The 19,043-nt window shown below is 37.9% G+C and overlaps 2 protein-coding genes across 12 annotated transcripts in view; one reads left to right on the top strand and one right to left on the bottom strand.

The window, feature by feature from the left end:
- Positions 1–17,995, top strand: part of EIF5B (eukaryotic translation initiation factor 5B) — a 53,867-nt gene extending 35,872 nt beyond the window's left edge. For both annotated transcript variants that reach the window (XM_004615796.3, XM_055120099.1), the window contains exons 11-24: positions 780–887; positions 1,068–1,178; positions 4,831–4,898; positions 5,391–5,532; positions 9,136–9,267; positions 9,991–10,173; positions 10,297–10,458; positions 12,472–12,603; positions 13,591–13,722; positions 13,807–13,883; positions 13,967–14,131; positions 14,968–15,106; positions 15,657–15,818; positions 16,082–17,995. In XM_004615796.3, coding sequence (XP_004615853.1) covers positions 780–887; positions 1,068–1,178; positions 4,831–4,898; positions 5,391–5,532; positions 9,136–9,267; positions 9,991–10,173; positions 10,297–10,458; positions 12,472–12,603; positions 13,591–13,722; positions 13,807–13,883; positions 13,967–14,131; positions 14,968–15,106; positions 15,657–15,818; positions 16,082–16,189 — 1,821 coding nt within the window. In that variant the 3' untranslated portion in view covers positions 16,190–17,995. The remainder of the gene's footprint in view (positions 1–779; positions 888–1,067; positions 1,179–4,830; positions 4,899–5,390; positions 5,533–9,135; positions 9,268–9,990; positions 10,174–10,296; positions 10,459–12,471; positions 12,604–13,590; positions 13,723–13,806; positions 13,884–13,966; positions 14,132–14,967; positions 15,107–15,656; positions 15,819–16,081) is intronic.
- The window catches only part of REV1 (REV1 DNA directed polymerase), a 100,231-nt gene continuing 98,954 nt past the window's right edge, over positions 17,767–19,043 (bottom strand). For all 10 annotated transcript variants that reach the window (XM_055120095.1, XM_055120089.1, XM_055120088.1 and 7 more), the window contains 3 exons: positions 18,860–19,016; positions 18,431–18,533; positions 17,767–18,163 (listed from right to left, as the gene is read on the bottom strand). In XM_055120095.1, coding sequence (XP_054976070.1) covers positions 18,052–18,163; positions 18,431–18,533; positions 18,860–19,016 — 372 coding nt within the window. In that variant the 3' untranslated portion in view covers positions 17,767–18,051. The remainder of the gene's footprint in view (positions 18,164–18,430; positions 18,534–18,859; positions 19,017–19,043) is intronic.

Raw genomic sequence — 19,043 nt, forward strand, 5'->3', positions numbered from 1 at the left:
AGGTGTACAGCACGGGGTGTTGAACAAAACAGGCACTCACTGCCACTGAGCTATCCCTGAGCCCCTGATTTGGTCTTAGAAAGCTAAAAGTATTTATGAAAATGGTAGAGTAATTATTCAGGCAAGGACAGGCTCTCTCATGCTTAGTGGGATATTACAAGTAGCTTTCAGAGGGTAGAGAATTGTGGTTTGGATCTTCAATGAGCCCTTTCTTAGTTGAAATTTCTTACAAAATTCTGTAACTAGTTTTGAAATAAAATTTTCTACGGTTCCAATGAGTGTTTGAAAATTATAGTTTATATCATATGGCATAGAGGCCATTTTATGTAATATGACAAAATAAGTCCTTTGGTTTTCTTTATATTCCATTAAATTAGTCACCCTTGTATGTGTTCAGAAACTTTAATTTATCTCTGCACCATTCTTTTTTGCTTTTTGAGGTGCCACAGTGTGTGGTTCTAGGGATTGAATCCAGGATTCCAGCATGCAAAGCACAAGCTTCAGTCTCTTGAGCTAATTTCCTGCCCTCTCTATACCCTTTTTAATCATTTTTAACACTGCTACTTGAAATCTACTCTAAAATGCTTTCCTTTTCTGATACTGTTTCTGGAATTAGATTAAGTTTACATTCTAAAATTAAATTATGTAGTTAAATCAATAAATATGTGCAATACATGTTAAGCATTTCCTTGCCAAGACAAAAATAATTTAAAGAAAAATGATGATAAAATTTGAAATAGTATTTCATTTTGTGATTAAAAAAAATTTCTTATCCCTAGAAACGGCGACTTGAACATAGTAAAAATGTAAATACAGAAAAACTGAGAGCCCCTGTCATCTGTGTTCTTGGACATGTGGACACAGGAAAGACAAAAATTCTAGATAAAGTAAGTAACTGCTGTATGCATTGATACAGTTTAAGTAGTATATTTAAAATTCATTATTGAATGATACCTTTTAGATTGATACTAGATAGCTATGTTATATATAAGCGGTACTTTTATAGTAAATGTTGCTACTTTTTGCTTTTGCTTTTTGCATTTCAAAATTGTGTTCTCTTGTCTCAGCTTCGACACACACATGTACAAGATGGTGAAGCAGGTGGTATCACACAGCAGATTGGGGCTACCAATGTTCCTCTTGAAGCTATTAATGAACAGACTAAGATGATTAAAAATGTGAGTACACTGTGTTTTAGCTCCTGATGTCTATCAAAAGCTAAGATACAAACGATGTTGATCAAGGAAACGAGTTCTGTATCTATTAGGTCTAATTGGCTTCATTCACATGAACATTCATAATTCGCCTGTCTAATTAGACCGAGTTTGTCTCAGACCTTGTTATTTGAGAGATACAACATCAGTAGTTGTAGGAGCTTTCTTTTTCCCCCTTTTTTTTTTTTTTTTGCGTTTTTTTGGAGGGGAGGGGGTTCACACCCGATGATGCACAGGGGTCACTCCTGGCTTTGCACTCAGGACTCAGGAGTTATCCCTGGCGGTGCTCAGGGGACCATATGGGATGCTAGGAATCGAACCCGGGTCGGCTGCGTGCAAGGCAAGCGCCCTACCTGCTGTGCTATGCTCCAGCCCCTGTAGGAGCTTTCATATGCTGCTTTCTTCCTTCTTACTCCAAGAGGCAGTCATCATTTTGAAATTTGTCAGTTCTTTTTATATTTAATACTTTTTTCCATAGATCTCTGTTTAAAAGAAATCTGTTCCCTTGGGACAAAGAATACAGCAGATAGGGCATTTGCTTTGCATGAAGCCTACCTGGGTTCAATTCCGGTTATTGCATATGGTTCCCTGAGCCTGCCAGGAGGGATCCCTGAAAGAGCCATGAGTGGCCCCAGTACAAAACAAGAAGCCCAAAATACTTTGATCCCTCCCCACTTTTAATTGATTGCATTTTCCTTATCTTCCTTTTCTTTTTCTACTTTGGCTATAAATTGTTTATGCTTAAGGTAATGCAAAAAGGATTAATATGGAAGCGTAATACATCGTTATGAAGCAAACACCTTTTATGTCAACCATGTTAAGTGACAAAACCTTGCTGGTTTCCTCAAAAACCAGCAATGCTGCTTTTCAGTCAAACCGCCTTCTTCACTCGAACACCTTTTTGGAGGGGTCTTGTTTTTTGGCTGTTACCCAGTTGTATTCAAAAGTTACTTCAGCTCTGTGCTGGGGGGGTTTTCTGGCAGTTCTTGGAAGACAATATGCAGGGACTGAACTTTGATCTCTGCTTGCAAAACATGTTTCATACATGCTCAGCCCATCTAGCCATCTCTAGCCCAGGAGTAACTTTTAAAGTAATATCTTTCTTCTAATACTCCCAATTCTATTATCCATCTTTATTTATTGGGTTTTTTGGTTTTGTTATTGGGTCACACCCAGTGGTATTCAGGTCTTAGTCCTGGTTCTGTGCTGGGAGGCAGGGGGGGTCTTGGAGTGGGGAAGGGATACAGGGTGCCAGGGAATGTACTTGGGTCTGCTGCATGAAAGGCAAGCACCCTGCCCACTGTACTATCCTTTTGGCCCTATTGCATTACTTTAATAAAGTCTATGTTATCTGTTTGGTTATATTTTATGTATAGGTATGTATGTATGTATGTTATTTTGTATGTATTTTGTTTGCATAGGAAAGCCAGAATACTTGATACTTTATTTGCCAGCTTTTATTTTAATTTTAGTTAAAATTTTTTGTTGTTTCGGGGCGACACCAGCTGATGTTCAGGGTCTTCTCTTGGCTATGGTTTGAGGTTCATTCTTGGTGCTGCGGGGGTGGGGGGACTGAGTGCTGACAGTCAAACCCAGGCTTCCAACACTGAATATTGGCTCAGTTCATTCCATTATCTCTTTGACCTTGGCTAGAGCAACTGATTTGTTACAGTTTTGTGTTATGGACTCATGATTTAAATATACTTACTCCTTAATCCTTTTTACTTATTTTGTTCTGTGTTTTGCTTCTGAATCTCTTTGCTAAAATTCTCATACTCTCATTGGTTTTTGATTGAGTTCATGCATCTGATATAGTAGGATGTTCCAGGCTCATGTTATACATAATCTGCTCCAGCCCTGAAACTGGGCCTAATAAATAATTACCTACTTACCACACTGCAGGCGCAAGTAGTTAACTTGGAAATGAGAAACAAGAAATTTTCACAGATAGAGCATATACTAATACATTCTTATATCTTTTATCATCTTAGTTTTGTATGTAGAATGGTCTCTGAGCTTGTCTCTTTAATTTTTCTGTTGCTGTTGAATTTGTGAGTGTTTTTGTGATGTGTGTTGATGTTTTCTCCTGACATTACTTTGTTCCTTTTTTCTTGTTTGTATTTTTTAAAAATTTTTGTTCATATTTTATAAGGCTTATTTTCTGGTAGATCTCTAAAGAAGGAATATAGGGAATGATATTTATAGAGTCCTTTGAATACTTAAGTGTTTTTTATGGTATTTACTTATGTCTGTAAGCAGGAGCGATACCACAGCAGGTAGGGCATTCACCTTGCATGCAGCTGGCCCGGGTTCAATTCCTCCGCCCCTCTCGGAGAGCCCAGCAAGCTACCAAGAGTATCTCGCCCACATGGCAGAGCCTGGCAAGCTACCCGTGGCGTATTCGATATGCCAAAAACAGTGACAACAAGTCTCCAACTGGTGCCTGCTCGAGCAAATCGATGAGCAACAGAACAACAGTGATACAGTGATAGTGATGTCTGTGTATAAATCCTTCGTTCACATTTCAAGCATATAAAATGAGAACTCTTCTTTTTCTTTTTTTTCTCACATAAATAGTTGCCTTTCAGGTATGATAGGAAGCTAATTTCAGCCTCTTGAAAAGTAACATAGGGCATAGAGAAGTGGCTCAAAGGGCAGGGTGCATCTAAAGCATGCTTCTGCGTGCAGGCGGCCTGGTTGATCCCCTGCACTACATGGTTCTCTGAGCTCCATTAGGAGCAGCCCCAAGCACAGATGCCAAAGACTGCTGGATGTGGCCTTTTTCTCCAGGGGGTGGGGAGGTGGGGAGTAAGTTGGATTTCTTTTTTTTTTTTTTATCTTAATGCTGGCTGTTTTGGGTCAGTTTTCCAGTTATGTGGTGTTCCATTTCAGTGTTTGGTTTAGTCTTTTTTTTTCAAGTTTTCTTAAAGTACAATTCTTCAAATATATTGTTATAACTTTTTAAAAATTGAGTATTTCTTTGTGTTAGAGGAATTTTACGCCAGTTGCCAAATTAAAATTTTTTATTTATAAATAAAATTTAAAATTTATTTATAAATTTATGAAATTTAAAATTATTATTTTAGAAGATACTTTAAAAACTTGTTTTTATTAGTCCTGTATTAAATCTATTAAATATATGATAATTGTATTGTTTTTATTCTAGACACTAAAGTAAAAATCATAATTGTGTTTAATGTTGATTTAATATAATAAAATATAATAAGAATTTTAAATATTTTGCATGAGTCATTTTGACAGGGTCAGGTAATAAAATTGAAAAATTATTTGAGTATTTGTCAAAAAATATAGGCATGGAAAGTAATTTTATGTGTCTGAGAGAATTCTTGCTTTTTAGGTTTAAAAAATAATGTCTGTCATGTTTTAATGTTTATATACTTTTGTCTAGACAATTAATTGTGTTTTTTTGATACTTCGGATGATACTGAAAATTCTATTTGCTGTGCTACTCTAGTTGACTTACCGATATGTTTTAAAACTTCATTTGGAAAAGGGTGAAATCTTTGAATTTTGATGTGGCAGTGTTCTTTTTTTTTGGATGTGGCAGTGTTCTATAAAGATTTTTTTTTTTAAAGTTCTTTACTATCTTTTCTAGTTTGATAGAGAAAATGTACGGATTCCAGGAATGTTGATAATTGATACTCCGGGGCATGAATCTTTCAGGTAAGAGCAGTTAGATTTTTTTTTTTTGTCATCAAGCAAACTGCTTGAAATCTGTCTAAAATTCAGTGACTTAAATAGGTCTGATTAGTTTTAGGGTATTTAAGAGTTATGGTTTCTTATAATTACTGATCCTCACCTACATCATAGTACTTTAATATTAGTATTTATTTGGATACTTCCATTTTGTAAAGACAAGTGATTCCTACTTTGAAAAATAAATTCTTTTTTATAATTGGTCTATTGCCTATGAAAGCCACTTCGGGTAGAGTTTCACTTTTTCCCCCTTTGGTCATATTTCTCAGTGCAAAAAATGTTGTCAGTTAAATTGCAGAAACATTCGAGTGACTTCTGGAACTAACTTGCCCCATTTATGTCAACTCACTGTAAGAAAAGCATTCATTTGTCAAGTTAAGGACTAATCGTGCTTTTCAAGTATTTAAGTTTTATTTAAAGTATGATGTTTTTATTCATCTTTTTTTCTCTTTTCAACAGTAATCTGAGAAATAGAGGAAGCTCTCTTTGTGATATTGCTATTCTAGTTGTTGATATTATGCATGGTTTGGAACCTCAGACAATTGAATCTATTAACCTTCTGAAATCTAAAAAGTGTCCCTTCATTGTTGCACTCAATAAGGTAAGTGTACCTTAAACATTTCACTCTGAAATGCATTTAGCTTCTTTATAGTTTGTGATTGAAAAATTAAGTGACTTTGAATTTTAAAGGCACTCATCTCAAATATACAATTCAGTCTATTTCTTTGATGTTCATGGGCTACGTTGGCTTGCTGCTTGGGAGTCCCTCCCTGCAGTGTCCTGGGGAACCGTGAGGTGTGACTGCCAAGGCATCAAACCCAGGCCTTCAAATGCAAAGCATTCTAACCCTAGAACTATCTCTTGGGCTCAGTTTATTTTGACATGTTTATACAAAATCACCATTTAGCATATAAATCATTGCTGTATTCCCAGAATGTCCCCCACGTCCCACCCCCCCCCTTTTTAATTTTGGACCACACCCGGCGATGCTCAGGGGTTCTTCCTGGCTCTGCACTCAGGAATTCATCCTGGTGGACTGAACCGTAAGGGATGCCAAGGATGGAACTTGAGGTAGGCCACATGCAGGACAAGTACTCACCATTGTACAATGCTCCTGTCTGACCTCAGACTGGTCTTGCTGTCACAACTTTTTTTTTTTTTTTTTTTTTTCTTTTTGGGTCACACCTGCCGATGCACAGGGGTTACTCCTGGCTCTGCACTCAGGAATTACCCCTGGCCGTTCTCAAGGGACCATATGGGATGCTGGGATTTGAACCCGGGTCGGCCGCATGCAAGGCAAACGCCCTACCCGCTGTGCTATCTCTCCAGCCCCTGTCACAACGTTTTATAGTGTTTTATTAATGGAATTAAATAGCTAAGTAGTATTTGGATAAATTATACTTTATCTCCTTGTATCTTTTGAGGACATTTGAACTGAGTCTATTTTTTGAAGCGGAGTGGGGAAACAATTTCCAGTGGCACTGCTCAGGAATCACTCCTGGTAGTGCTTATCGAGTCATATGGGGTCTCAGGGATCAAGCCCAGGTCCGGCATGACCCTGTGTATTACCTTTCTGGCCCTGATTATAGTTTTAGATTACTAATGAAGCAACCATGAACATTTCTAGACAAGTATTTGTGTAGACACAAGTATTCGTGTAGACACTTTTAAAAATCATTTTTATGAAGGTACCAGGATTTATAATACTACTAGTTATACTTTCCTTTCATACATCCTTCCAATATCCCGCCATAAGCAGAGGATTCACTTCCCTCCATGGTTCCAAGGGCCCCTCCTAGGCTGCTCCTCTCAGGCCCTCCCTTATGTAAACTCAGTTCTATAGACAAAACCTCCAACTTTGATTTTGATTATATGTCAGTCATTTCCTTACTATGTTTTTTTATTTATTGTAGAGGTTTTGACACCCCCCCCACATGCACATGGGGCACACACACACATGCATGCCTATGGCTAAACTAATAAAATCATAAAACTACATATCTTGTTTTCAAAGAGGAATACTTTTGTGCCAATATATTTAAAAATTTATGTTGAAATAGATAAATCTTACAAGTTAAAATTTAGTAAGAGGAGAATTACAGGTTTGTTTTTTTTTTTTTTGCTGTTTGGGTCACACCTGGAGATGCACAGTGGTCACTCCTGGATCTCTGCACTCAGGAATTACCCCGGTGGTGCTTGGGGAACCAAATGGGATGCTGGGAATCGAACTTGGGTTGGCCGCATGCAAGGCAAATGCCCTACCTTCTGTGCTATTGCTCCAGCCCCCAAATTACTGACATTTTGAGGAGAAAATCTGAGTAGACCTATAAAGTGTCTTTTTAGCCTAAGTGTATTTGACTCTATGTTAGAAAATAGTGTTTACTGTTTATGTATCTGCGTTAACCAAGATTATAATAAAATCTCTGGGTGTAAAAAAAAACTAATCAGATATAGAACAGTTTATAAGTCAGATGTTAATTTATATTTAAAAAAATGTAAAGTCCCTTAGCAAGCTAGGAGTAACCAAACCTTAACGAATCCATTTAGAATTTCTGACACTTAAATACTTAATAAGTGAATATGGTACTCTGTGCCAAGTGCTGAGAAGTTTGCCTTGTCCTTTAAAGAAACTTCTTTAAAGTTTCTTGCAAAACTGGTTTCAGGACTATGAATATCCCCAGTTTCCCTCCCATGAGCTTGTCTCTGTGTCAGATGCTCTCTTTACTCCCTCTTTCCTATCCCCTCTCTTCCATCTCCTTTCCCTCTGTCCCCCTCTCACTTTCTCCTCTCTCTTGCTCTCCTCTCTCCCTCTCCTTTCCCTCCACCTGTCTCCTCTCTCTCCCTCTCTCTGTCTGTCACCCCCTCTCTTTCTCCTCTCCCTCTCTCTCCCTCCCCCTTTTGTTCCTTAATCTATTTTCAGCATGCAGTTATTACCCAGAGTGATCATTTCCAACTATCTATCAAAGTGGTTCCTTCTCTGTCTCAACTGCCTTCTCCTTCAGCACTTGAGGCAATAACCCAAGAGCCTGAGAACAGATGACTGGTTAAAGAACCTATGGTACAGCTACACAATCGAATACTGTGCAGCTGTTAGGAAAAATGAAATTGTGAAATTTACTTATAAGTGGATAGAATGGAGAGTATCATTTTGAGTGAAAATGAAGGAGAGGGATAGACAGAATGATTGGGCTCATTTGTCGGATAAAAAAAACATAAAATGAGACTAAATTTAAAAAAAAAACTGTTTCTGCTATAAATCCCGCTTCCTTTCTGGCTGGATTTGATTTGCTTATATTTTAAGATTATTTGATCTGTCTTATAGTGATCTTAGTGTATAGTTTTCTCTAATTTTTTTTGTCTGATTTTAATAGAGCAGTGTTGACCTAATAAGTTGAAAAGTATTACTTGCTTCATTTTCTGAAGGAGTTTATGTAGAAATGGACTGACTAGTAAAATCACTCAACAGTTTCGGGTAAGATGGTACAGCAGGTCAGGCACTGCCTTGCACATATGGTGTCACGAGCACCACCAAGAGTAATTTCTGCGTGCCGAGCCAGAAATAACCCCTGAGCATTGACCTCAAATAAAATACAACTAAAGTCACCATAAAATTTAATTTAGCTTAGTTAAGCATTTTGTTAGTGTAGAATTGAACTAGACTCTATCTGGGCAGTACACAAAACTCTGGGAAGGATGTTGGAGTGGACACCTGTTGGCTCAGTCGTTCTGGCAGTCACTGGGATGTGATCGTGATTTCAGTCAGATCCCTCTCATACCCGTACACTTTTGAAATTGGAAGGAGTTGTTTAATTTACTAAGCAAATTTAATATTGATTGTGGTAATGATTTAAAATTGTAGCAATGATACTCTTTGAGATAGGGGTCTTGGGGGTTGTGGATAGAGTTTCTCTGATGATGGCATTTGTGGTAATCACCCCTTGTTCCTGTTTTCTGCTTGACCAAAACCATCTCTGATTTCTGACACCTAGATTAGTGGTCTAGGGTCCCTGTGAATTGTTGGAGACTAACTACTCATGTGTGCAGCAGCTGCTGATTTAAGGGGTGCAAGGTATTAGAATACATTTTGGTACATTAAAATAAACTGGATACTCTTTTGGATAGATACAGTAGGAATTTTCCAAAGCTTAAATCCCTAAATGTCTGTAATGATTTTAAGATGTTTATTATGAAAACACTTTTCCAGATTGATAGATTGTATGATTGGAAAAAGAGTCCTGATTCTGATGTGGCTGCTACTTTAAAAAAGCAGAAAAAGAATACAAAAGATGAATTTGAGGAAAGAGCAAAGGCTATTATTGTGGAATTTGCACAGCAGGTAAGGAAGCTTTCCCTTGTGTTATTAAGATCCTGTATTTCCTTTTATTTCATTGTCTATTTAATGACAGTATTTTCATTAATGTTGTTCTGTTCCTCAAATTACCATTCTTTTCCCATAGTTTCATTTCTAATATCACTGACATTACAAAGATTAATCTTTGTTGAAATTTAAAAAGAGTTGACTTCAAAAGAAACTACTTTTCTGTAATAAAAAAAGTAATATGGACTTTGCTATGAATTCAGATTGTGCGTGAATTTTTTTTTTAAACTGTTCCCATTCAATTTATTGAATCACCATGTGGAAAGTTACAAAGCTTTCAGGTTTAAGTCTCAGTTATACAGTGCTCAAATACCCATGCCTTCACCAGTGCACATATTCCACCACCAAGTATCACAGTATATCTCCTCCCAACCCCTCACCCCTCAGCCCCCCACCCCGCCTATGTAGCTGATAAATTCCACTTTACTTTCTCTTTACTTTGATTATTACATTCAATATTTCAACAAAAAAACTCACTATTATTGTTTGGAGTTTCTCCCCCCCCTAAAGTCGGACCTGCTGAAAAGGAAGCATTTGATAATTTGTTTTCCATGTGCGTGATATTTTTAATGATGTTTCTGAGGTATTTCAGCATGATTAGCCATTTATAAAATCTTGGTTCTAGTTAGTCTTTTCTCCACTCATGGGTTGGCTTTTGAGTTTTGCATTTTGTCTTTTTAGGGCTTGAATGCAGCTCTGTTTTATGAGAATAAAGATCCCCGCACTTTTGTGTCCTTGGTACCTACCTCTGCTCACACTGGGGACGGCATGGGAAGTCTCATCTACCTTCTTGTCGAGTTGACTCAGACAATGTTGAGCAAGAGGCTTGCACATTGTGAGGAGCTCAGAGCACAGGTCATGGAGGTAATGGCAGTTTCTCAGTCTTTTCATTTTTTAAAAACCAGTTTTTAGGAATATTTACCATTTTTGACCTCGATCACTTCAGTGCATTGTGATGTATTTGACTGTTTATACCTGTTTCCTTAGGTGAAGGCTCTCCCAGGAATGGGCACCACCATAGATGTGATACTGATCAATGGGCGTTTGAAGGAAGGAGATACAATCATTGTGCCTGGGGTTGAAGGGCCCATCGTAACTCAGATCCGAGGCCTTCTCTTACCTCCTCCTATGAAGGAATTGCGAGTGAAGGTAAGCCACGGTGCTCCGTAACTTGGTCGACATTGGGACTTGGACAGGGTTTAGAAGTTTCACTTCCTTTCCAGAGTTGCTGAAGTCCCACACAAAAGTCCTTCACACCCCTGGTTTTATTTTAGTTGTCATAGAGGAAGAGTCTTTATTAGAGTTGAGATGTGTGAAAAATCCTATTTGCCAACTAAACTTGTATGTTTTTAAATTTAAATAGATAATTTTGTTTCTTCATTGGTAACTAGTATTTCATTAATACTTTTTATTGTTTTGTTTTTCCTTTTGTTTTCGTTTTGGGGTCACAACTGGTATTACTCAGAGCATATTCCTAGCTCTGTGCTCAAGGGTCTCTCCCTAACTGTTGAGGGACTGAATGCAGTGCTGGGGATAGAACTAGGACAGGACAGGTTGAATGCAAGGCAATAGTTGCTTTAATCACCGTACGATCACTCCAGCCCTATGTTTATTGTGAAGTAAAACTTTTGTGCGGTGAGGTATGCAAAATTTAGAATACTTTGGGGTCGAAAGTAATAGTATAGCAGACAGGACACTTGACTTGCTTGCAGCCGACCTGAGATAGATCCCCAGAACAGAACACTATATGGTTCCTAACCTGCCAGGAGTAAGCCCTGAGCACCACTGACTGGGTGTGACGACAAAACAAAAAATGTAGACTAACACAGCCAGATCAAAAACTGGAACGTGGAGGACAGGGAGATATTTTAAGTAGTAGAGCACATACATACAAACCTTTAGTTCAGTCCCCAATACTACATGGCCCCTGGCCCCCCAGGTACCACTGGGCCTGACCACCAAAGTATCATGTCTGCTCTACCAGGTAAGTATCACTGGGCCTGGTCCTAGAGTTCCTCTCTTCTCCTCCCTAGAAGTTAACCATGCTTTCTACAGTTTAATGATAGTAGTTGATACCATTGTTTAAAAAAAAATACTTTTGAGTACTTTTGAAAATAAATATGTATATAGAGTCATTCCCTTTGCATCTGGTTTTGGCCAAAAAACATGTTTTTTTAGAGTTAACCTTGCTGGTGGATGTTTATAGCTATTTTTGTGCATGATTGTCATGGTTATCTGTTCTGTTCATAGGAAGTGTAACCTCTGCCCAGTTTTTAAAAAACGTTTGCTGTTATTAACAATCTTATTGCTATATTCATTTATTTATTATCTCCTGGCATAGTTATACTATTTTTTTAGTATAAAAATCCTCTACTGTGAAGTAGAGGGCTGGAGCAATAGCACAGCAGGTAGGGCGTTTGCTTTGCATGCAGCCGACCCGTGTTCTATTCCTTGATCCCTCTCAGAGAGCCTGGGAAGCTACTAAGAGTATCTCACCCGCCCAGCAGAGTCTGGCAAGCTACTTGTGGCGTATTCGATACGCCAAAAAACAGTAACAAGTCTCACTTGGAGACATTACTGGTGCCCGCTCGAGCAAGGACATGCCAGTGATACTGTGAAGTAAATAAGCTGAATCATTACTTAAGCTTAGCTCCAGTTTTACTAAACAAGGTCACATTGTTTTTACGGAGTGTACTGTTACACTTGCAACTGCAACTTTTCAGTTTGCATTATTTCACATTGTTTGATGCCTTCAGAATAAAAATTTACCATTCTGATGTGATTCATTGCTGCTTTACTTTGTACTTGCATGATTAAAATATGGTTAATCATTATTTTATGGTGCATTTAAATGGTCTCCTTTGTGAAATGCTTCTGTCCTCTGACATTATGTATCATTCTTACAGATTTAGGGGAGTTGTTCATACAATCAGGATGGGCTCTTGGTTTGTGTGTACTGCAGCATCTTTTACTACATACTTGTCTATGGTATCTTGAGAAACAACTGTTTCATATTAATGTTGAAATGAATAATCTTTCATTTTTTTGTGTGTGTGTCTCTAAGAAATTCTTCCCTATCCCAAGTTCATGAAAATATTTTTATATTATCTCTTATGTTAATACTTTTCAATTAAAGGTGGTAACACATGTTTTAATCTGTAGAATCAGTACGAAAAGCACAAAGAAGTAGAAGCAGCTCAGGGAGTAAAGATTCTTGGAAAAGATCTGGAGAAAACATTGGCTGGTTTACCACTCCTTGTGGCATATAAAGAAGATGAAATTCCAGTTCTTAAAGTAAGTTATCTTAATGTTTGCCTTTTTCTTACCAAAGCAGTTTCAGTTCCGCTCTATCTATAGGTCTCCCTATAAGTTACAGGAAATAAATCGGGCACCATTTATTTGGACACTTCAGTCACTCAGAAATGAATGCAGCAGGTTTGGAGACAGTGCTCTTTGCTGCTTGCTTCATTTTAATCTATCAGAGCCTTCTACATTGGGGAAAGTATCATTATTAGGAAACTAATTTGCCCATTGAATTTTCCTTGTTAGCAGTAAAATCTTGGTCTTCTGTTGGCAGGCAGCTGTATTGGATCTGTGCTTATGAATTTAAAATACTAGTGTCTTTTTTTGATATGGATGTGGTAGGGAATGTAAAGCTATGGCAGATACCAACCAAGACCACAAGTTTCACAAGACGTTCTAGTTTCACAGAAGCCAACTTTGAGCCAGTTCATTTGTTCAGAAAAGATTTTAATGATACTAACAAAGATCCTAATGATATTTATCAGAGTTGCCATTGTTTTTTTTTGAATAGCACTAGATTACTGTCCTTAGGAAATTGGCCTCTTTAGGGCCAGTAACAAAAAGTCAACCTGAAGTAGAATTTGGACTTTTGCATTTCAATTAACATTGATATGGTGGTTTTATCTAAGTCAAAATCTATTTACAGAGAAATACTGACGGAGGATAGGCAGGCCTTCTTGAGACCATGAGATAGAATATTTCATACGCCTAGTTTCTTTGAGTAAGCAAAATTTATGCAGTATTTTGTACTTTTCTACTCAGCCATCTACTGTTTGCCAAATGGGACAGAAATTGAATATTTCATAACTACAATATGGTTCTTGCATTTTCTTCTTTATTCGAGTGCACATTGTTAGCCTGGTCTTTCCTAGCTTTGATTTCATGTTTTCAAAGGAGTATTTAGTCAAAGGGAGGAAACAGTCTAATTCTAGGCTGCTGCTGATGTGTTTGTGACTGTGGCAAATATTTCTTCTCAAGGATGAATTGATACATGAGTTAAAGCAGACTCTTAATGCCATCAAATTAGAAGAAAAAGGGGTCTATGTCCAGGCATCTACACTGGGATCCTTGGAAGCTTTGCTTGAATTTTTGAAAACATCGGAAGTGCCCGTAAGTAATCCTACCCAACTCCACAGATCATTTGTGGCAGTGTCAGTTGATACAAACAATTAAAGATAAACATCCTTTTTACAGTATGCAGGAATTAATATTGGCCCAGTCCATAAAAAAGATGTTATGAAGGCCTCAGTGATGTTGGAACATGACCCTCAGTAAGTAATTTCTTTTACAAAGTAATTTCTTTTACAAATATCTGTTTTTCATGAAATGATCTATGATGTATTTAAACTTTCAGATACGCAGTAATTTTGGCATTTGATGTGAGAATCGAACGGGATGCACAAGAAATGGCTGACAGTTTAGGAGTTAGAATTTTTAGTGCTGAAATAATTTATCATTTATTTGATGCCTTTACGAAATACAGACAAGACTACAAGAAACAAAAACAAGAAGAATTTAAGTAAGTTGGTGATTTTATTTACTCCAGATCTTTAGCAGTAAAGTCGATTCTTAGAGAAATACAAATAGCAGGTGAGGTATATAAACATTGGGCACATGGCATTGGCTTATCTACCAGAGGATGTGCCTATGTGGTTGGAGATGCAGAAAATTAGGTGAGTCGCAGATATATGGGGAATAAGTCAGCAGGACCGCATGGGCAACAGAGCTAGGATTAGAGTTTTAGGAGCCACAGTCAGCTTGGGGACAATAATAGAAAATGGGGGCCAGAATGAATAGTACGGTGGTTAGGGAGTTTGCCTTGCCTGCGTAGGTTCAATTCTCAGACCCCTCAATTCCTGGTCCCTCTGGCCCACCTGGAGTAAGCCCTGAGTACTGCTGGGTGTGGTACCCCCACTCCTTAAAATAAAACGATACCAAAGTAGTGTTCATGGCTGGGGCAGTGGGTTGGTGATAAAAGCCTGAGTGGAGGCTCCCAAAGCCCAGGCACAACTCATGCCCTTATATGGAGTCATTGCTCTCTTTGGATGTCTTAAAAGTAGAACTGACTGGGAAATATTAGGGATTATATTAGGATGTGCTCTCTTCACATTGTAAAATCTAAAGTAAAATCTTAAGTAAAAATTCAGTAAAAATATTGAATTTTTATAAATTCAATAAAGATTATTGAATTTATTTGGGCCACACCCAGTAATGCTCAGGGAGTATTTTATATGGGGACCAAACCCAGGTGGGCTGAGTACAAGGCAAGCACCCTACCCACTGTACTATCTCTTCAGCCTCTATTTAGATTTAAAATTTTTAAGCCTAAAAATTCTTGGATCTTCTCTTTTTTAGGCACATAGCGGTATTTCCTTGCAAGATGAAAATCCTCCCTCAGTTTATTTTCAATTCTCGAGATCCAATAGTGATGGGAGTGACTGTGGAAGCAGGTCAGGTGAAACAGGGGACACCCATGTGCGTCCCTAGCAAAAATGTAAGTTCTGGGTGTATTTTACAGAGCTGTCGTCGCTCCCAAAGAACCTGTCATCTTACAGAATTTATCCTCAACATTTCTAGGTAACAGTGCTCCTTATTCTAGGTAGCTTCAGATACAGATGCTTCAGTAGGGATGCTCTGGATTAGTGGCATCTTTAATATTTTAAAACTTCAAAGAAACGAACACCATATCCCTTTCTTTGTCATATGCCTAAGAAAAAGAGGATCTTCTCCATTCACCAATTCACTGGCTGAAGTCCAGTTATTTATCATTGCTTACAAGGTCCCACTCCTGAACTGCTTTATCCCTGCCATTCTCCGTATGACATAGCCTCTGTCATGTGAAAGAGTAGAGCAGACAGAAAAGCTACGTTGCCTCAACAGCACTTTGTAGCGTTTCCCAAAGCTTAGTGACAATGTGGAGATTTAAGTAATAAAGTACCAGGGCAAGTTGTTACAAACCGGGCTCTGAAATTTATTTCTGCTTTCTCATTAAGGTAGCCACTACTAAATTGATTTTTCTACGTTATTCCTGTTCTTATTTGTAGTTTGTTGATATTGGAATAGTAACAAGTATTGAAATAAATCACAAACAAGTAGATGTTGCAAAAAAGGGACAGGAAGTCTGTGTCAAAATCGAACCTATTCCTGGTGAATCTCCCAAAATGTATGGAAGACATTTTGAAGCTACAGACATCCTTGTTAGTAAGGTAAGTACCTCAGCAATAAGGGGTCTTCCTCAAGAAACTGGGACTCTTGGAATCTGATGGGACTGGCTTCATGAAAATTTCCTCTGCAGGGTGGCTTTGTATTGAGGGAACACAAACCCAGTGCTGGGAGAGGCAGGCTACAGCTGTTTTTTCTCTCTCCAGTAGTGAGAGCATCTGGTACCAGACTGGGGCCACATGCATTTCTTCGCATTTGCTACATTTTAAATTTTTATTTATTTTTTTTTATGCCTTGGGGTTTGCAGATCAGCCGGCAGTCCATTGATGCCCTCAAAGACTGGTTCAGAGATGAAATGCAGAAGAGTGACTGGCAGCTTATCGTGGAGCTGAAGAAAGTATTTGAAATCATCTAATTTTTCCACTTGGGGCAAGAATTGGAGTAAATGCAAGATTATGTTGTGATTTCACCAACAAAAACAATGCAAAATGGAAAGGATGTACCTGGACACTGAACTTGAGAACGGAAGGAAAAAAAATAGGTGTATAAAATGTTTTCCATGAGAAACCAAGAAAATTACACTGGTTTGACAGTGGTCAATTACATGTCCCCACAGTTCCAAGGTGCCTGTTCATTACCTACTCCTCTCCCTACTGGCTGCTGTTTTAAAGTTTGCCCATCCCCCCAAATTGGATTTTTATTACAGATCTAAAGCTCTTTCGATTTTATACTGATTAAATCAGTACTGCAGTATTTGATTAACTAAGCTTCTGCAGACTTTGTGATTCTTGGGACTATTTTGATGTAAGAAATAACTTCTTTATTTATGTATATCCTTCCCACAGTGACTTTCCCAGTCCTCAGCATTCTTATGCCATATGCCCTTAGGAATTTTTTTAAATAGAAAATTAGGCATTCTGATATTTATCTGCTTTCTGTGAAACCATGGTGTAAAGCATAGCTGGTTATTTACTGCTTGTATAGTCATGAGAGTCCACTTGTAATCAGCACAATTCTGAACTACCAATAAAGGAAACAGACATTGGCCAGTCAGCTCTGGTCGGCTTCCATGTTAGAGTAGCTTCTCACCATGACTTAACATCCTCGGTACTGCCCATTCTTTTAAGAACAAAATTTTAAAAATTCTCATACATTTATATTCTAGCACATGTTAACACTAGTTTACATAGAAAATTCTACCACACATGCATTTTCTGATGAGACAATCAGTAATTAGCGATGACTTTAGTACATTTTAAGTTGTTGCAGAGCATACATAGTGATTTATTTTTAGTAGCAATCTGATTGTAGCTAGTTTTATGGTTTTCATGAGGAATGTGGGTCCACTCAGTATATATCCCTTCCCCCAATGTAGAGAAATCTACTAGTGATATTAATTCTTCTAACATCTCTAGTATATAACAAGATCTACCTGTTTTTATAGCGCGGTGTTCAAGTCAGTGTGGGGGGTTCCCAAGTACTCACTGGCTTAGTCTTATATATATTTTTAAAGTGTTATGATGTTAACATAACATAGAATTAAGGTTTCTCAAGGGCCAGTAGAGGCAAAAATAACATCTCTAAATCTGTGGGACATAATTTTTCAGGAAAAACAATTTGTGTGTTTGTTCTAATTCAAAGTATATAAATTCCATTTGGGAAAAGTAAAGATTTTCATAATAAGCTCCTGTGTTCATGCTTGGGGCAAGATTATTCTTGCTTAGAATAAATGATCCCATTATAGGACCTCAGGAATGTCAAAGGTTAGCATGAAGCCTTTATAGTAGTCCAGCTTGGAGGTTTTGTAGCCTACAATAAACATTCAGTTTTGCTGCTTTTTTGAGGGTGCCATCTCCCCGAGATTCCTCACCAGCTGAGCAGGGAACACCATGTAGTGCTGAGAATCAAACCAGGGTTGGCTGCATGCAAGGCATGCATCTCAGTCTCTGACCCTCAGTTTAAAGATTCACAAAAAGGAGCCTGTACAAAATATACATACAGTTCTTTATTAAACAACTGTAAACACTTCACTGTAAAAATCCATAAAACTTTATAAACAAACATTTTTGTAAATAGAATCTATACTACAGTAAAAGAATTAACACAATTATTTACATGCAATACTGACAAATTTGGCACTTATTAAAAAGAAATGTACAAAACACTTGCTTAAAAAGAAATTAAATATAAAAAAACTCAGAGCATTACTATCATGCACTTTGCAAATACCTCACAAGCACTTATGGCACAGCTAGCAGAAAGAACCAGGCTCCCTGACTATGTAACTTTTAATGTGCTTCCATAAGTTTGTTGTAAAACCACCTGAACATTGTCAAGAATAAAGTCAAATGCCATATTCCAAACCGATTCCACCGACTGCTGCATCAACCTGAAGGTAGGGAAAGAGAAACAGCATGAGGGAAGAGGGACTCCTTGAATGGTTTTATGATTTATGAGATGGATTCTCATAAATACTCAACACTCAAAAGTACTTCCTATGGTTAAAGCTCTGGAATGAGAACAGTCCTATGACTACCAACATTATAGGTCAGTTTCAAAGGGCAACTTTTTCAGGATTAACAAGGAACAACCGGAAATAGCTTGTCTTTGTCTCCTGCCCCTTGAAGATTGGTGTATTGTATTTAAAAAAAATTACCTCTTCATGTACTTTATGACTAGATCCAGTTTCTCCAGATCTTTTTCTTCTATTAGATCAGTACAGTATTTCACAACTTGAAGGATGTCTTCTTCCATTGGATCTAAGAAGGGGCAGGGGGGGAGGAAAACCCTCAAATGAGACCCAATCTATAAAAAGTTTGAAAAAGGCAGATCTCCAGGGAAAAAGGAAAAACCAGACTTCTAAACTAGATCTCTGAGTGACAGCTATCAAGTGAATGGGCTATGGAAGAACTCTGAAAACCAGTCCCAGGGGTAGGTCTGAAAAATCTACTGCCAGACGATTTTGGCTGTAGGCCTGACCTTGAAAGTTGGATTTAGGAAAATTAGTTTCACCTAGTTGAGTCTTCCTGTCTGAAACCATGGGCCCATTTTATTTCATCTCAGTCTTCAGCTTTGTGATGCCAACCTGAAATAGTAGTTATCCATTCCTTGAGCAAGGTCTTCACATCACTGAATTCTACAGCTCCAGCTAGGTTGGGTGGCAGGGGTCTCACACAGCTGGAAGGATTAGGTTGCATGTCACAAAGACTTAGCACACCTGATGTGGAGGCAGAAGGCTCTTCCTGTAAAACACAAAATGCTCTGTTAAC

This window comes from Sorex araneus, chromosome X (assembly GCF_027595985.1).
Source record: "Sorex araneus isolate mSorAra2 chromosome X, mSorAra2.pri, whole genome shotgun sequence".
NCBI classification, from domain to species: Eukaryota; Metazoa; Chordata; class Mammalia; order Eulipotyphla; family Soricidae; genus Sorex; species Sorex araneus.